The following is a 16,993-nucleotide window of genomic DNA, read 5'->3' on the forward strand; positions in this document are numbered from 1 at the left end:
GGTGCGGCGCAGTCCTCCGGCCGCCAGGGGCCGCTGTGGGCGGGGCCGGGGCCGGGGCGCGGGGCGGGGACCGGGCGCGGCCCCGCGGCGGCAGTTGCTGGGTCCCGGCCGGGCTGACTCCGCTTCTGGGCGGCCGGGCCTCCGCGAGCACCGGCTCGACTTCGGAGTCTGCGGGCCCAGCCAGGGGTGCCCGGTTCCCACCCCTCTCCCCGAGCGGCGTCCCCGTCGGGGTCGAACCTCCCCCGCGACAAGCGCCCAGCCGCCTGTTCCCCCAGGCCCTGCCTGCGGACCGCCCTGGGAACGGCGTCTGGGAGCCCCGAGGGGCTGGCGGGACTCGGGGCCCGGGCCATGCGGCAGCCGCCCCCGCCCCTCCGCGACCACCCCCGGCCCAAGCGGGAGCCGCAGCGGCGTTTCTGCTCCTCGCTGCGCCGGCGACCCCGGACCCGGCACCCCTGACCCCTCGCGCTGCCTGCGGCCCCGCGCCGAGGCCTGCCCCGGGAGAGACCGTCCATGCCGTCCAAGGCGGAGAATCTGCGGCCCTCGGAGCCGGCCCCGCAGCCGCCGGAAGGGAGGACGCTCCAAGGACAGCTTCCCGGCGCTCCGCTGGCCCAGCGCGCGGGGTCCCCACCCGATGTTCCGGGCTCCGAGAGCCCCGCGCTTGCCTGCAGCACTCCGGCCACGCCCAGCGGCGAGGACCCGCCAGCCCGAGCAGCACCCATCGCCCCGCGGCCCCCCGCCAGGCCTCGACTGGAGCGAGCCCTGTCCCTGGACGACAAGGGCTGGAGGAGGAGGCGTTTTCGAGGCAGCCAGGAGGACCTGGAAGCCCGGAATGGGACCAGTCCCTCCAGGGGCTCAGTGCAGAGCGAGGGCCCCGGGGCCCCCGCCCACAGCTGCTCCCCGCCCTGCCTGAGCACCTCCTTGCAGGAAATCCCCAAGTCCCGCGGGGTCCTGAGCAGTGAGAGAGGGAGCCCGTCCTCGGGGGGTAACCCTCTCTCTGGGGTGGCCAGCAGCTCCCCGAACCTCCCGCACAGAGACGCCGCCGTGGCGGGGAGCTCGCCCAGGCTGCCCAGCCTGCTGCCCCCGCGCCCACCGCCTGCCCTGAGCCTGGACATCGCCTCCGACTCCCTGAGGACAGCAAACAAGGTCGACTCGGATCTTGCCGACTACAAGCTCCGCGCGCAGCCGCTCCTGGTGCGGGCCCACAGCAGCCTGGGCCCCGGCCGGCCGCGGAGCCCCCTGGCCTGCGACGACTGTTCCCTTCGCTCGGCCAAATCCTCCTTCAGCCTCCTGGCGCCCATCCGCAGCAAGGACGTCCGCAGCAGGTAGGGCCTGGCGGGTGCAGCCCCTGCGCCGCCTTCGTTGTAGTGTTCGGGCTGCTGGAACCTCGTGAGACCGTTCCCATCAGCAGCGTTTAAGATGCGTAACCGGAAAGAACGAAGCGGGTCTCCCGCAGCCACCCCATCTCCCAGCCCCACCCCACAGCAGCGCCCTTCCCATCTCTCCCGAACTTCCCAGAACTTTTCCTGTGTGTTTCAGAACCATTCGTGGGCGTGACGTTGTGTTAAGGTAGACAGGATGGCATCCTGCATACAATTACGTATCTGGCGCTTTTTCTTGTTTAGTCTTGGGAAATGTCTCAATGTATACCATCCGCCCCTTTGGTTGTTTTTGTTTGTTACTCTCTCTGTCGCCCAGGCTGGAGTGCAGCGGCGCGATCCCGGCTCACTGCAACCTCTGCCTCCTGGGTTCAAGGGATCCTCCTGCCTCAGCCTCCTGAGAATCTGGGATTACAGGCGCCCGCCACCACACCCAGCTAAATTTTGTATTTTTAGTAGAGGCGGGGTTTCGCCGTGTTGGCGAGGCTGGTCTCGAACTCCTGGCCTCGGCCTCCCAAAGTGCTGGGATTCCAGGCGTGGGCCACTGCGCCCGGCCTGCCCCCTTTGTTTTTTTCTGCGGCAAGAGGCCCCAGATGTGTTGAGGCTACTTTCGTTTAGCCACTTGCTCATGAGGAACATTTTGGTGGGCTCCAGCTGTTGCTGGAAGGAACTGCAGCTGAACCCATGACCTCTCCCAAGCCTGGTCTTGTCTTGGGGTCTCAGTCTGGGGGCCTGTCCTGCGATGCTCCCACTATGACTTGGCAGAGTCACCTGCACCCTTCTTTTCATCCCCCCACCCCACTGCCATGGTGCCCAAGTCTTGTCTGTCGGCCGCGGCGGGAGGCAGGACAGGTGTGAGAAGGGAGAGGTGTGAGGTGGTTTCTGTGTTGGTGTCCTGGGGCCGTTGTAACTCATGACCACAGACTGGGAGGCTTGCAACAGCAGAGCTGGACTCTCTCCCAGTTCTAGAGGCCAGAAGTCTAAAATCAAGGTGTGGCCAGGCAGCCTCTCTCCAGAGGCTCAGGGGAGGGTCCTCCCGCCGCCTCCCGCTCCTGGGGCCCCACTTGTTCCTTGGCTTGTGGCCGCATGCTCCAGTCTCTGCCTCTGTCTCTATGTGGCCTCTTCCCTGTCTCTCTGTGTTCCCCTCTCTTTTTATAAGGACACCAGTCATTGAATTTACTGCCTACCGTAAATCCAGGGTGGTCTTATCTCGAGATCCTTAATTAAACACGTTTGCAAAGACCCCGTTTCCGAATAAGGTCCCATTCCAAGGTTCTGGGGCTCTGGGGGTGGACATGGCTTTGGGGATCACTGTTCAGCTCACCACAGTCCCCGAAGGTAGCCTCACTTCCCTGCGTCTGTGGTGCACCAGCAGGCCGGTGGGCTCAGGCCTGGAGTGAGGGCCTGTGCCTGGCGCCCCCACCATACTCTCCTCCTGTCATGGATGGAGCAGGTGCGGTCACATACAGGGCAAGACTGCTGCTTTTGTTAAAATAATTCACCGCAGGGCTTCTCGTAAAGAGTGAGATTTCTTAGTGCATCTAAAGCATCACATTTTAAAATTAGATCCGGTTGACGTAGATACACCTGTTAGAGAAAAGGACAGTCGTGTCTCAAATTTGGACCCTCAAGTCGTTGTTTTCAAGCAACCAGGAAACGAGGGTTGACGTGGATCCTTTAACCCAGTTCTGCTGCCTAAAAGCTTCCCATTTCCAGACCTCCGGTCTGTTCTAGAATAGGGGTCGGCGCACTCTTTCTGTCAAGGGGGAGACACAGACAGTGGGGACCAAAGGGCGTCTGTGTGCCAGTGAGTCTATTAGGGACATACATTGGAACCTCGCTCTTTTTTCTTTCTCTGCCGTTCCACACAGTAAAACCCATTCTGAGTTTGCGGGCCGCGTGTGCACAGGCTGGGTCCGCCCTGTTTGAGAATGGCTGCTGGCTTTTACCAGTGCCTTGGGGCTGCCAGGGCGGGTTAGGGGGCCTTTCCCCACCCATTCCTTTTGCTCAGAGAGCTGGCCCAGGCTGTGGCAGCCGGCCTGAGCGTCCTCATGCAGAAGCTGTGCAGTGTCCTGGCCCTGGATGGGGGTCTGAGGCAGCTCTGCCCCTGCCCGTGTCTAGACACAGGATGGCTGTGAGGGCCGCCCCTGGCCTGCTGTTACTAACCATGCTCTGGACAGAGCTGGGCAGACTGACCACGTGGCTGCTGGTGCGGACATGATGGGCGCTGCCGGCAAAGGGGCTGTGGGCCTCCAGCCTGGTGACCGAGGAGCCCCTGCTGGGCCCGGGATCACTTGACAGGGGTGCCCACAGGAACGCTCTCTGTCCCGAATGACCACTGTGTGAACACAGCTGTCCCGAACGGGATTGTCAACAGTTTTAGGGGTGAGGTAGCGAGGTTCCTCCCTGCTGACATGATTTAATCGTGTCCAGCGAAGCTTGGTGAGCTGCAGCCAGGGTTGAAGAAGTTCTCGCGGGAGGTCACAGGAATCTGGCACTATGCTCTCGTGTCCCCTTGTGGAAGGGAACCATGTCAGAAGACGGCGTATCCAGAAGGAGCAGCACGCGTGTTACTTAGAGAGGGAGCGGGGAGGACGGCTGGCAAGCCTAGCCCACGGCGTTTCTGTATAGTCGGCGAGCTGAGAACGGGTTTTACATTTCCAAATGGTTGGAAAAAGTCAAAACCATTCTAATGATGTTTCATAGTACAAGAAAATTGTAAAATTCAGATTTCAGTGTCTGTAAATCAAGCGTCTCGGGCACACGGCTGCGCCCCTTGTGTCCACATCCCCTGGTGGCTCTTGCACCACCGTAGCAGAGCCCACGGCGACAGACACTGGATGTCCCACGGAGCGGCAGGCGTGTGCTGTTGCCTCTTGACGGGTTACCAGCCCTCGTGGCAGAAGGTGCTGAGTGTGGGGAGGGGCAGGGATGTTGCTGTGCCACACGGTGTTTAACCATTTGTGTGCACCGCCGTATTAAAATCTGAAAGCATCAGCCTGGACAACGTGGCGAGACCCTGTTTCTACAAAAATAAAAGATAAGTAAAAAACTAGCCGGGCGTGGTGGCACTGCACCTGGAGTCCCAGCTACTTGGGAGGCTGAGGCAGGAGGATCACTTGAGCCCGGGAGGTAGAGGCTGCAGGGAGCTGTGTTAGTGCCACTGCACTCCAGCCTGGGCACGGAGTGAGACCCTGTCCCCACTAGAAAGCAAAACAAGCAAACCCAAAAGTGCGTCAAAGCCACGGGGTGTCGAGGAGATGGACGCGTTTCCGTGTGGCTCGTGTGGTCTCTGTATCTTAGACCGTCCTGCCTGGTGCTGGGGCCAAAGGAGAAAGGAGGAGAACCAGCCCCTCCCCGAACAGCACCCTGTGCCCACTGCCTTGGCTTATAGTTTGGGAGCTCCTCTCTGTGGCTTTTCCAGGATCCCACCACCAAAAAGCCCAAAACGTCACCCTCTCATGCCTCTTCCCGGGAGGTAGGGAGGGGGTGTGAACCCGCTCTGGGTGTTTGTGCAACCAGGTCAGGCCTTGTGTTCCTGGAGAGCAGACAGCAGTGCCGCGGGGTCCAGGAGAGTCCTTGCTTGGGGCTGGGGGCAGCTCCTGACATTCCATGGGTTTTGCTGTTGTCCCTGGGGACCTGGCCCAGACCCCCAGGGATGTGTCTTGTGCCTGGCCCTGAGCTTGGGGTCCTCCCGTCACAGGAGTTACCTGGAGGGCAGCCTCCTGGCCAGCGGGGCCCTGTTGGGGGCGGATGAGCTGGCCCGCTACTTCCCAGACCGGAACGTGGCACTCTTCGTGGCCACCTGGAACATGCAGGGCCAGAAGGTGAGTGGCTCTGGGTGGTGCCGGGCGGGGAAGGGTGGGGTGGTGCTGGACAAAGGCGGGTGAGGGGGACGGGGCAGCTCTGTGCCTCATCCTGGGGCCAGGAGGGCAGAGCCCCGAGGTGCACCCCACTGCTAACCGCAGTACAGGAGGGTGAGAGTGGGTAAGGACCCCCATCCCCCAGAGCTCCCACCTGCACCTCCCTGGCCACGTGGCTGCAGAAAGTAGGGGAGGGGGTTGGGGCAACGGGCCTGGCCGAGAATCATCTGCTCAAGGTGAGCGGGAGGGCGGCCAGCGGGGCACGCGTAGGGGTGGCTCAGGGACAGGGTGGGCAGCACGGACTGGGGTCATGGTGACGGGAGGGTCATACAGGGGTGGTCGTTGGACAGACTCATGCTTGGAGAGGGAAACTGAGGCCAAGGGCCAACCTGAGGTGTGTTTGGTGTGTCAGAGGCTGCCTCGGAGACCGGGCAGATCCCTTTTTGGCCCTGGCCTCAGTTTCCCCTCATTCGGAGGAGTCGCTGGTACTCAAGGCACTGCAGTGGGATTCACCCACAGGCGCCTGCAGGTTTCGGGAGGAGCCGGCCCACCACATGCTCCCTCCCTTCCAGGAGCTCCCGCCCAGCCTGGACGAGTTCCTGCTCCCAGCCGAGGCCGACTATGCCCAGGACCTGTATGTCATCGGGGTCCAGGAGGGCTGTTCTGACAGGTAGGGCGGCCGCAGGCCCTGCAGTGCCTGCCCGGGGGCTGCCGTCTGTGAAGCTGCTGGGCGCTGAGACCCGGTTCGTGGCCGGGCACAGATCTGCAGTGCCTGCCCGGGGGCTGCCGTCTGTGAAGCTGCTGGGCGCTGAGACCCGGGTCGTGGCCGGGCACGGGCAGCCTCCACGCCTGGGTGGGATGCATGGGTCAGATTTTTTTCCAGTGGCAACTCGGAGAGTTTAAAATCAATGAGATTTGATTTTGGTAACAAACAGTTGACGTGCGAGAGTAGAAGGGCAGCAGGAGCAGGGCCGGGCCCCAAGGCCTCCCGGGCCCCCATGTCATGGCGGGAACAGCAGGTGGCTGCCGCCCACACAGGTGCTCTGGGGGAAGGAGTTGAGGTGGGCCCCACCTCCCTGGCCCATGAGTCCCTCAGGCGGGAGGAGCTCTGCTCACTGGGGTCTCGGCGGGGGTCCAGGGGAGCCACTCAAGTGGAACTGGGGCCTGTGGCCCCCGGCAGGTCCCAACTCTGGCCCACCAGGCCTTCTGGCAAATGCTTCTCCGAGCAAGACACCAAGGCCAGGTCGTGGGGTTTCCCTGGTAGCTCCTCGAGGGGCTCTGGGCAGCAGGTCTGGGGGTGGCGGAGCTGGGAGGCCATGTCCCCCAGCCGGCCGTGCTTCCTCCTCTGCAGGCGGGAGTGGGAGACTCGTCTGCAGGAGACGCTGGGCCCGCACTATGTGCTGCTGTCCTCGGCGGCCCACGGCGTGCTCTACATGTCGCTCTTCATCCGCAGGGACCTCATCTGGTTCTGCTCAGGTGGGCGTGGCTGGAGGGGTGGGTGTGGCTGGAGGGGTGGGCGCGGCAGGAAGGTGGCAGCCCCCCTTTCCACGGCTGACCCAGGGTCTTGGCAGGACAGTCACGCTTTGCCTCTGGGATCTGGGGGTTGCTATGTCATACCCGGGCTTCACAGCGAGGCCCCACTGGCACGCGGGTCTGGCCACGACCCCCGGCCTGGCAGCGTCCCACAGGTGAGCTGAGGGCTGCCCCTCCCACAGAGGTGGAGTGCTCCACGGTGACCACACGCATCGTGTCTCAGATCAAGACCAAAGGGGCCTTGGGCATCAGCTTCACCTTTTTTGGCACCTCCTTCCTCTTCATCACGTCCCACTTCACCTGTAAGTTGCTTGGTGCCCACACCGCAGGTGCTGTGTGAGAACAGCCTTCCTCTCCTGACCGGGACCCTGTCCAAGGCAGGGGTCCTGGCCGCTGGCTTCATCTTCCACCCAGGGCCGTGGGGCGGGCACCATGCTTGCTAAGATGCACGCCAAGGACCCCCGGCAGACCCCGGCACTGAGGGCGTGCCGTGCTGGGCCCGTGCTCTGTCCTCCGAGGCAGAAATGTCACTGGCTGGGCCTGGCAGCGGTTGCCCAGTGGGGTTGCATCTGCCAGGGGTGCACAGTCAGGGCACAGTCCAGAGGTGCGGCGCTTTAGGGAGACTCAAGCTTCCGGAACCCTGTGGCCCCTACCCCATTTCTGTTCCCACAGCAGGCGACGGGAAGGTGGCGGAGCGGCTGCTGGACTACACCAGGACTGTGCAAGCCCTGGCCCTGCCCAGAAATGTGCCTGACACCAACCCCTATCGCTCCAGCGCAGGTGAGGGCGTCCACACTGCGTGCGGGTGGTGCCGCCGTGGTTCGCACACGGGCGCCCGTCGTTTTTAGGGCAGTTCTGAAGAGGCAGCGTCCTGAGCTTTGGGAAGTGAGGGCCAAAAAGTCCAGTGCCCCCAGCGCATGGCCCCTCATGGTTCTTTAGCACGGTTAGTGGGGTGGCCCCCTAGCCTGGGTCCTGGTCCTCACCACTGCCCCCCCGCCGCCTCCCCTGGCTGTGTGGAGAGGAGCAGAGACGTGGCCATCACCTGCCATGGGCATCATCTGCTCCTGAGGCTGCTCCAGGTGCCTTCTGGAACTGTCCCAGTGCGAATCCCACCCCAGAGGGCCCGGCCCCACCGGCTGGCGCCCAAGACCCACTTCCCCTGAGAGCCACTGCCAGGCCATGTTCTGGGGAAGGGGAAGGACCTGCCGTCCCTCCGCCTGTGCCCACATATGGCCCACTGTGCCGCAGCGGACGTCACCACCCGCTTCGATGAGGTGTTCTGGTTTGGAGACTTCAACTTCCGCCTGAGTGGCGGGCGCACAGTCGTGGACGCCCTCCTGTGCCAGGGCCTGGTGGTGGACGTGCCGGCGCTGCTGCAGCACGACCAGCTCATCCGGGAGATGAGGAAAGGTGAGGGCCTGGGGGAGGCGGGCGTGGTGGGAGATGAGGAGAGGTGAGGGCCTGGTGGGGGGCGGGCGTGGCGGGAGATGAGGAAAGGTGAGGGCCTGGGGGAGGCGGGCGTGGTGGGAGAAGAGGAGAGATGAGGGCCTGGGGGAGGCAGGCATGGCGGGAAATGCGGAAAGGTGAGGGCCTGGGGGGGCGGACGTGGTGGGAGATGCGGAGAGGTGAGGGCCTGGTGGGGGGCGGGTGTGGCGGGAGATGAGGAGAGGTGAGGGCCTGGGGGGGGGCGGGCGTGGCGGGAGATGAGGAGAGGTGAGGGCCTGGGGGGGCGGGCGTGGCGGGAGATGCGGAGAGGTGAGGGCCTGGTGGGGGGGCAGGCGTGGCGGGAGATGCGGAGAGGTGAGGGCCTGGGGGGGGGCGGGCGTGGCGGGAGATGCGGAGAGGTGAGGGCCTGCGGCGGGTGGGGGGGGCGGGCGTGGTGGGAGATGCGGAGAGGTGAGGGCCTGCGGCGGGTGGGGGGGGCGGGCGTGGTGGGAGATGCGGAGAGGTGAGGGCCTGCGGCGGGTGGGGGGAGGGCGGGCGTGGCGGGAGATGCGGAGAGGTGAGGGCCTGGGGGGGGTGGGCGTGGTGGGAGATGAGGAAAGGTGAGGGCCTGGGGGGGGCGGGCGTGGCGGGAGATGCGGAGAGGTGAGGGCCTCGGGGGGGCGGGCGTGGCGGAGATGCGGAGAGGTGAGGGCCTGCGGCGGGTGGGGGGAGGGGGGGCGTGGCGGGAGATGCGGAGAGGTGAGGGCCTGGGGAGGGCGGGCGTGGCGGGAGATGCGGAGAGGTGAGGGCCTGGGGGGGCGGGCGTGGTGGGAGATGAGGAAAGGTGAGGGCCTGGGGGGGGCGGGCGTGGCGGGAGATGCGGAGAGGTGAGGGCCTGGGGGGGCGGGCGTGGTGGGAGATGCGGAGAGGTGAGGGCCTGGGGGGGGCGGGCGTGGTGGGAGATGAGGAGAGGTGAGGGCCTGGGGGGGGCAGGCGTGGCGGGAGATGCGGAGAGGTGAGGGCCTGGGGTGGGGGGGGCAGGCGTGGCGGGAGATGAGGAAAGGTGAGGGCCTGGTGGGGGTGGGCGTGGCGGGAGATGAGAGGTGAGGGGCCTGGGGGAGGTGGGCGTGGTGGGAGATGAGGAGAGGTGAGGGCCTGGTGGGGGCGGGTGTGGCGGGAGATGAGGAAAGGTGAGGGCCTGGGGGGGGCGGGCGTGGTGGGAGATGCGGAGAGGTGAGGGCCTGGGGGGGGCGGGCGTGGCGGGAGATGAGGAGAGGTGAGGGCCTGGGGGGGGCGGGCGTGGTGGGAGATGAGGAAAGGTGAGGGCCTGGGGGGGCGGGCGTGGTGGGAGATGAGGAGAGGTGAGGGCCTGGGGGGGGCGGGCGTGGCGGGAGATGCGGAGAGGTGAGGGCCTGGGGGGGGCGGCTGGCACAAGCTGGTCTGAGCCAGTCCGAGTGCCCATCCTGTGGCAGGGTCCATCTTCAAGGGCTTCCAGGAGCCGGACATCCACTTCCTGCCATCATACAAGTTTGACATCGGGAAGGACACGTACGACAGCACCTCCAAGCAGAGGACGCCCTCATACACGGTGAGGCCTGCCCGCCGCTGCGGTGCAGAGTGCTTCCAGGGCAGGCACCTCCCACAGCCGGGAACCGATGCCTGGCGTCAGGGGTCGAGCCTGGACGGCCTGGACTTGAAACTCAGCTCTGCACCTTGGCCTTGTGGCAAGTCCCCTTTGGTGAAGAACGGCGCCCTCTCCGTGGGTGTTTTCAAGGCTGGGTGAGCCGGCTGGCACACAGGGCACCAGCCATGCCCTCGCCTCCGGCCTGCAGAGCCTCTGCCCTCTGCCCGTTGCACCCTCGCTCACCCTCCCGCCAGGCCCATGGCTGCATCTCTGGGCATGTCCCGATGTCTGCTGGAAGCCTCAAGAAGCCACTGAGGCAGGGCAGGGTAGGAGCAGCCGCTGTCCACAGGGTCTCTCCAGCGGCGAGGGACAGGCCCTGGCCCAGCTGGCCACAGATGCCAGGCAACAAAATGGGCATGAGTGTCAGGGGTCCCAGAAGGCTTCCTTGTGGGGGGCGCTTGAGAACAGCAGGGAGGTGAGCGGGCCACGCCCCACGGCTCCTCACAAGTAACTGGACCTCCTGCCTCTGCAATCTTCCCGAAGGACCGTGTCTTGTACAGAAGCCGCCACAAGGGTGACATCTGTCCTGTGAGCTACTCTTCCTGTCCCGGGATCAAGACGTCCGACCACCGCCCTGTGTATGGCCTCTTCCGGGTGAAAGTGAGGCCAGGGCGAGACAAGTCAGTGTTCTCCCGCTCACCTTCCCCCTTGGGCCTGGGGGTCGTGCCGTCGTCCCATAAGCTAAGAGGGTCCCTGTCATCGTGGGGTTCCACTTGGGGCTTTGTTCTGGGACCTTCAGGGCTGTGTTCCCCGGGATCGGTTGGACTCATCCTGGAGCAGGAGAAGGCAGGAAGGGGAGAGGCTCTGGGAAGTGAAGAGAGGCCCAGCTGGGGGGCTGGGTGTGGCCAGCCGGAGGGACGAAGGCCTTAAGCACTCAGGCATCCGCCCTGTCCTTCCTGCAGCTCTGTCCCAGGAACAGGCCTCCGTGTGCTTAGAGGCAGGGCCAATCTGGGCCAGTGCCCACCTAACAGCCCCTCATCCTGGCCCTGGGTGTCCTCTTAAATGCCCCCTCCTCCGGGGCCGGCCCCCTCCTAACGCCCCCTCCTCCTGGCCCTGGGCCCCCTCCTAACGCCCCCTCCTCCTGGCCCTGGGCCCCCTCCTAACGCCCCCTCCTCCTGGCCCTGGGCCCCCTCCTAACGCCCCCTCCTCCTGGCCCTGGGCCCCCTCCTAACGCCCCCTCCTCCTGGCCCTGGGCCCCCTCCTAACGCCCCCTCCTCCTGGCCCTGGGCCCCCTCCTAACGCCCCCTCCTCCTGGCCCTGGGCCCCCTCCTAACGCCCCCTCCTCCTGGCCCTGGGCCCCCTCCTAACGCCCCCTCCTCCTGGCCCTGGGCCCCCTCCTAACGCCCCCTCCTCCTGGCCCTGGGCCCCCTCCTAACGCCCCCTCCTCCTGGCCCTGGGCCCCCTCCTAACGCCCCCTCCTCCTGGCCCTGGGCCCCCTCCTAACGCCCCCTCCTCCTGGCCCTGGGCCCCCTCCTAACGCCCCCTCCTCCTGGCCCTGGGCCCCCTCCTAACGCCCCCTCCTCCTGGCCCTGGGCCCCCTCCTAACGCCCCCTCGTCCTGGCCCTGGGCCCCCTCCTAACGCCCCCTCGTCCTGGCCCTGGGCCCCCTCCTAACGCCCCCTCCTCCTGGCCCTGGGCCCCCTCCTAACGCCCCCTCCTCCTGGCCCTGGGCCCCCTCCTAACGCCCCCTCCTCCTGGCCCTGGGCCCCCTCCTAACGCCCCCTCCTCCTGGCCCTGGGCCCCCTCCTAACGCCCCCTCCTCCTGGCCCTGGGCCCCCTCCTAACGCCCCCTCCTCCTGGCCCTGGGCGCCCTCCTAACGCCCCCTCCTCCTGGCCCTGGGCCCCCTCCTAACGCCCCCTCCTCCTGGCCCTGGGCCCCCTCCTAACGCCCCCTCCTCCTGGCCCTGGGCCCCCTCCTAACGCCCCCTCCTCCTGGCCCTGGGCCCCCTCCTAACGCCCCCTCCTCCTGGCCCTGGGCCCCCTCCTAACGCCCCCTCCTCCTGGCCCTGGGCCCCCTCCTAACGCCCCCTCCTCCTGGCCCTGGGCCCCCTCCTAACGCCCCCTCCTCCTGGCCCTGGGCCCCCTCCTAACGCCCCCTCCTCCTGGCCCTGGGCCCCCTCCTAACGCCCCCTCCTCCTGGCCCTGGGCCCCCTCCTAACGCCCCCTCCTCCTGGCCCTGGGCCCCCTCCTAACGCCCCCTCCTCCTGGCCCTGGGCCCCTTCCTAACGCCCCCTCCTCCTGGCCCTGGGCCCCCTCCTAACGCCCCCTCCTCCTGGCCCTGGGTGCCCTCCTAATGCCCCCTCCTCCTCCACAGCATTCCGTTGGCAGCTGGCAAATTTGATAGAGAACTGTACTTACTAGGAATTAAAAGACGGATTTCGAAGGAGATTCAGAGGCAGCAAGCACTACAGAGTCAGAACTCCAGCACCATCTGCTCCATTTCTTGAAGTTTGCTGAACGAGGACTCACAGCTGCAACGTGGGGTGACTGTATTGATCAAAACCCACTGGGAAGGACAAAGAGTTTGCCGCCTTTCGGGGATCCGAGGGACTGTGGCGACCGTGCCTCTGTGCCAGCGTCCCAGGAAGGAAGCCAACCCTGAGCGAGCCTGTCCTCTGTGGCAGGTCCACACGGTGTGGGTGGGCAGGGCTTGGACCCACCCGTCTCCATGGCAGGTTCATACAGCATGGGTGGGCAGGGCTTGGACCCACCCGTCTCCATGACAGGTCCATACAGCATGGGTGGCAGGGTTTGGACCCGCCTGGCAGCACCACGGACCCCAGCCACTCTCGGGGGCAGACGTCAGAATCCGTTCCTGAGCAGCTCCCGTGCCCTGGGGGCAGTCACAGAGCCCCCCAACACCCCCGTGCTCTGCACCAGCCTCTCCCTCCACACCCGAAGCAGGCGTCCATCTGTGTCCTCCTGGCAGCCCCTCAAACACACACCACCCCATGTCACACGGGTATCCAGAGCAAGGCTGGATCTGGGCTAGGTGACCCCTGGGGCCTCAGACCTCCGAGTGGGCCCCAGAGCCCAGCTGAGGAAGCCACACAGCCTCCAGGACGTGGCACGGTTCCCCTCCACTCGGCTGCAAGTCGCCTGCCATGGGGCGAGGAGGCCTGCACCCCAGTATAAGGGCCTCCCCAGCTGAGTAAGAAGCCGCTTCCCCTCCTCTCATAGGCCAAGCCTGTTGTGTGAAACCGTCTCATGGTCTTGGTGACGTAGACCGTTTGCTTCTTTAACTCCAGCCGCGGAATGACATTAGTGGAACCGGGCTGGGGAACTGCTGGAAGTTCAGGATGCCACCACCTTGAACACCTAGGCCAGGGATCCCCACCATGTCCCGGGTTTCTTTCTTCGAGAGTATAGAACCGTTCATTCTTGCTTTGTGTCCCATTCCATCTCTTGAAAAAATGTAGTCTTTGAATGTGTGAAAATCTAGGGACATTCAATCTAGTCTTTTAAATTATTTATTTTTCCATATTTATATTTTTAAATAAATGCATATATTGAGTCTTAAAGTCTCTTTCTGGCCAAAGACTGAAACCTGGAAGCAACAATATACATGCATATCCCGTTCTCACAATGTCCTTGTTTGAAAGGCTGTAAAATCCACAGGCAAAAAATTTGGTCTCAACCCTCAACAGCTGACTATGATCTTGTCCGGTTCATCTCTGCTATCTTTAAAATCCTACATTCGGCTGGGTGCGGTGGCTCACTCCTATAATCCCAGCACTTTGGGAGGCTGAGGCAGGTGGATCACCTGAGTGGTGGGCAAATCACAAGGTCAGGAGTTCGAGACCAGCCTGGCCAACATGGTGCGACCACCCCTGCATCTCTACTAAAATTACAAAAATTAGCCGGGTGTGGTGGCGGGCGCCTGTAATCCCAGCTACTGGGGAGGCTGAGGCAGGAGAATCGCTTGAACCCAGGAGGCAAAGGTTGCAGTGAGCCAAGATTGCGCCACTGCACTCCAGCCTGGGCAGCAGAGCAAGACTCCATCTCAAAATAAATAAATACATAAAATCCTGCATTCCTAGTTCACTGCCCAAGAGATCAGCGTTAGATGGAAAAGAGTCTTTTGAGGAAGACACAAATACTTGAGACCTGATGAACCACGCTGGTTATCAACAATTCAGTGAATAATACAGAAAACTTTTATTAGCAGCATCTTAAGAAGTAGGGAAACAAACACCCAGTCTCTTGATAAAAATGAGTCTCTTGGGCCAGGCGTGGTGGCTCATGCTTGTAATCCCAGCACTTTCGGAGGCCCAGGTGGGCAGATCACAAGGTCAGGAGTTCAAGACCAGCCTGGCCAAATGGTGAGAACCCCCCCCCCCCCCCGCCGCCACATCTCTACTAAAAATACAAAAATTAGCTGGGTGTCTGTTGTCCCAGCTACTTGGGAGGCTGAGGCAGGAGAATTGCTTGAACCTGGGAGGCGGAGGTTGTAGTGAGCCAAGATCCAAGATCGTGCCACTGCATCCCAGCCTGGGCGACAGAGCGAGACTCCTTTAAAAAAAAAAAAAAAAGTCGTCGATAGAAATTCCATTAATGAGAGGGCACAGCCAATCTCATCTAATTTCAGTCAACTAGTCTGATGTCCTGTATGTATAACATTTTGGGCTGGGTGTGGTGTGTGTAACATTTTGGGCTGGGTGTGGCGTGTGTAACATTTTGGGCTGGGTGTGGTGCCTCACACCTGTAATTCTAGCACTTTGAGAGGCTGAGGAGGGCAGATTGCCTGAGCTCAGGAGTTCGAGACCAGCCTGGGTAACACAGTGAAACCCTGTCTGTACTAAAATACAAAAAATTAGCCGGGTGTGGTGGTGTGCGCCTGTAGTCCCAGCTACTCGGGAGGCTGAGGTAGGAGAATTGCTTGAACCCGGGAGGTGGAGGTTGTAGAGAGCCAAGATTGCACAATTGCACTCCAGCCTGGGCAACAGAGTGAGACTCGTCTCCAAAAAAAAAAAAAAAAAAAAAAAGACTTTGCCTGAACAAATGTGCCCTAAGTTTCAAATTAATTCATTGAAAATCTGTACCAAGATGTTTATGGTAATGGGGCTTAAAATGAGTCAGCTTTTATGGCTTCTTCCTAGGCCTCTTCTCCGACCCAAACAATTGTTAAAGAGATTCTGGTCCGACCCTGGAGTGTGTTCATGTGGCTTGACAGTAAGAGGCTCCAAGTCTTCCGGCGGCGGTGGTGGGGAGGGCAGGATATGACGTGCCTAGTAAGATCATGGATCGAAAGTCAGGTGATTCCCTTGGCACTCACCGCTAGATCTTAGATTAATGGAATTTCACTCAGAAAGGAGTTTAAATGAATGCAAATGATGTTGGCCAATCTCTGGAAAATAAAAGAATTGTTAAATACGGCCAGGCACAGTGGCTCACATCTATAATCCCAGCACTTTGGGAGGCTGAGGCAGGAGGACTGCTTGAAGCCAGGAGTTTGAGACCAGCCTGACCAACATGGTGAAACCCCGTCTTTACTAAGAATACAAAATGAGCTGGCGTGGTGGCCCATGTCTGTAATCCCAGCTACTCAGGAGGCTGAGGCAGGAGAATCGCTTGAACCCAGGAGGCAGAGGTTGCGGTGAGCCCAGATCGCGCCACTGCACTCCAGCCTGGGCAACAAGAGCGAAACTCCATCTCAAAAAAAGAAAGGGAAAAAAAAAAAGCGAAGTGGGGAGGAGTGTGGCAGGGAGGGCGGGTGTGCGACCTTCGGTTAGAGAGGAGGCGGCGAGGGAGAGCCAGCTGTGTGGCAGGGAATGGAGAGAACCTGTGTTGGCCTCGGCTTCCAAACCACAGACACTGAGGGCTAATTGGTAGCAGTTTCTAGAATGTCCTCGGGCTACTCGGTAGTTGGAGCAGGACTGTGCTTCACCGGAATCTTCAGCAGCTCAACCCCAGGCCTGACGCGTGTGGCGCCGGAGCTCTGCGTTCACTGTGCAGCTGAACATCAGGGGCTGCGTGCTGCCGGGAGCTTCTGTCCCAGGTGTGGTTAACACTAGGATGTTTCTAACAGGAAGTCCACTCTTACAACAGACACCATCGTCCTCCGGCTCCGGCCCTCCAATCCCACCAGGTGGGCAGCAAGCTGACGCTTCCCACATGGGCAAATTCAAGCAGCCACCGTCGCTGGAGTGTGTGTGTTGTAAAGGCACCAGGTCTTACAGAAACTACAACAGCCAGAGGACAGTAAGAGGCTAAGAGGAGTAAAGCTTACAAGTTTAATTTCCTGAAAATATCCACTCCCTCTCCCATCGGTACTGCAAAGAGGCTGCACCTCTCAGCTACTCAAAAGACAGGACCAGAGACCGTTCTCTCCTACTGACAAAACTGTGCCACACAGCTCTGTGCAGCCCACGGAGTCACACATGTAGGAAGCTACCCTTGGACTACAGGCAGCACCGGAGGTGGCCCATGCAGGTTCCCAGGCCCGACCTCCTCACACCTCTTGGAGCTCCCGAGGTTTCTATGGGTGTTTGAGAACCACGTTACAAGTTTTAACTTGTACACGTTTTTTGCTTGTTTTTGTTTCTTTTTTTGAGACGGAGTTTCACTCTTGTTGCCCAGGCTGGAGTGCAGTGGCGCGATCTTGGCTCACGGCAACCTCCGCCTCCCGGGTTCAAGCGACTCTCCTGCCTCAGCCTCCCAAGTAGCTGGGATTACAGGCATGCACCACAACGCTCAGCTCATTTTGTATTTTCGATAGAGACGGGGTTTCTCCATGTTGGTCCGGCTGGTCTCAAACTCCCGACCTCAGGTGATCCGCCCACCTCGGCCTCCCAGCGTGCTGGGATTAGAGGTGTGAGCCACCGCGCCCGGCCACTTGCACAAGTTTTTACACCACATGAAAGGCTACCCTGTAGCCGCTATTCCCTAAGCCATGCGGCCTTTCGGATCTCTGGAAACACCCACATCTGCGGCCGTTCCTCGGCTTGGCGGTGCTCCCCACCTCTAAGGCACCTGCAGGCTTCGCTGCCGGTCACCATTACCCCCCGTCACCCCACCCCATGCATGCTGCGACACCCCTGACATCAGCACGTCGCACGAGAACAGGCTTCAAGACATGGGGTCAAACCGGATGATTGACAGGGAGGAAGGCCT

At 62.3% G+C, this 16,993-nt stretch overlaps 1 protein-coding gene across 3 annotated transcripts; it reads left to right on the forward strand.

The window, feature by feature from the left end:
• The first annotated feature begins 62 nt into the window (after positions 1–62).
• INPP5E (inositol polyphosphate-5-phosphatase E) lies at positions 63–13,401 on the forward strand. Of its 3 annotated transcripts, none has more exons than XM_034929525.3 (10): positions 63–1,322; positions 5,080–5,203; positions 5,812–5,909; positions 6,591–6,715; positions 6,955–7,074; positions 7,445–7,552; positions 8,021–8,182; positions 9,670–9,785; positions 10,365–10,501; positions 12,195–13,401. In XM_034929525.3, the coding sequence occupies exons 1-10, from the start codon at positions 511–513 to the stop codon at positions 12,325–12,327; spliced, it is 1,935 nt and encodes a 644-aa protein (XP_034785416.1). In that variant the 5' UTR covers positions 63–510; the 3' UTR covers positions 12,328–13,401. The 3 variants fall into 3 exon arrangements, with proteins under 3 accessions (XP_034785416.1, XP_063450184.1, XP_034785417.1); XM_063594114.1 differs by having other exon boundaries at positions 69–1,322; positions 12,242–13,401; XM_034929526.3 differs by having other exon boundaries at positions 69–1,322; positions 7,448–7,552.
• The last annotated feature ends 3,592 nt before the right edge of the window (positions 13,402–16,993 follow it).

Source organism: Pan paniscus, chromosome 11 (genome assembly GCF_029289425.2).
Source record: "Pan paniscus chromosome 11, NHGRI_mPanPan1-v2.0_pri, whole genome shotgun sequence".
In the NCBI taxonomy this organism is placed as follows: Eukaryota; Metazoa; Chordata; class Mammalia; order Primates; family Hominidae; genus Pan; species Pan paniscus.

Coding starts and splice junctions, on each gene's coding strand:
- INPP5E (XM_034929525.3), top strand. CDS start 511: ATGCCGTCCAAGGCGGAGAATCTGCGGCCCTCGGAGCCGGCCCCGCAG. Junction 5,204..5,811: donor GGAACATGCAGGGCCAGAAG/GTGAGTGGCTCT, acceptor CCTCCCTTCCAG/GAGCTCCCGCCCAGCCTGGA. Junction 6,716..6,954: donor CCTCATCTGGTTCTGCTCAG/GTGGGCGTGGCT, acceptor CCCCTCCCACAG/AGGTGGAGTGCTCCACGGTG.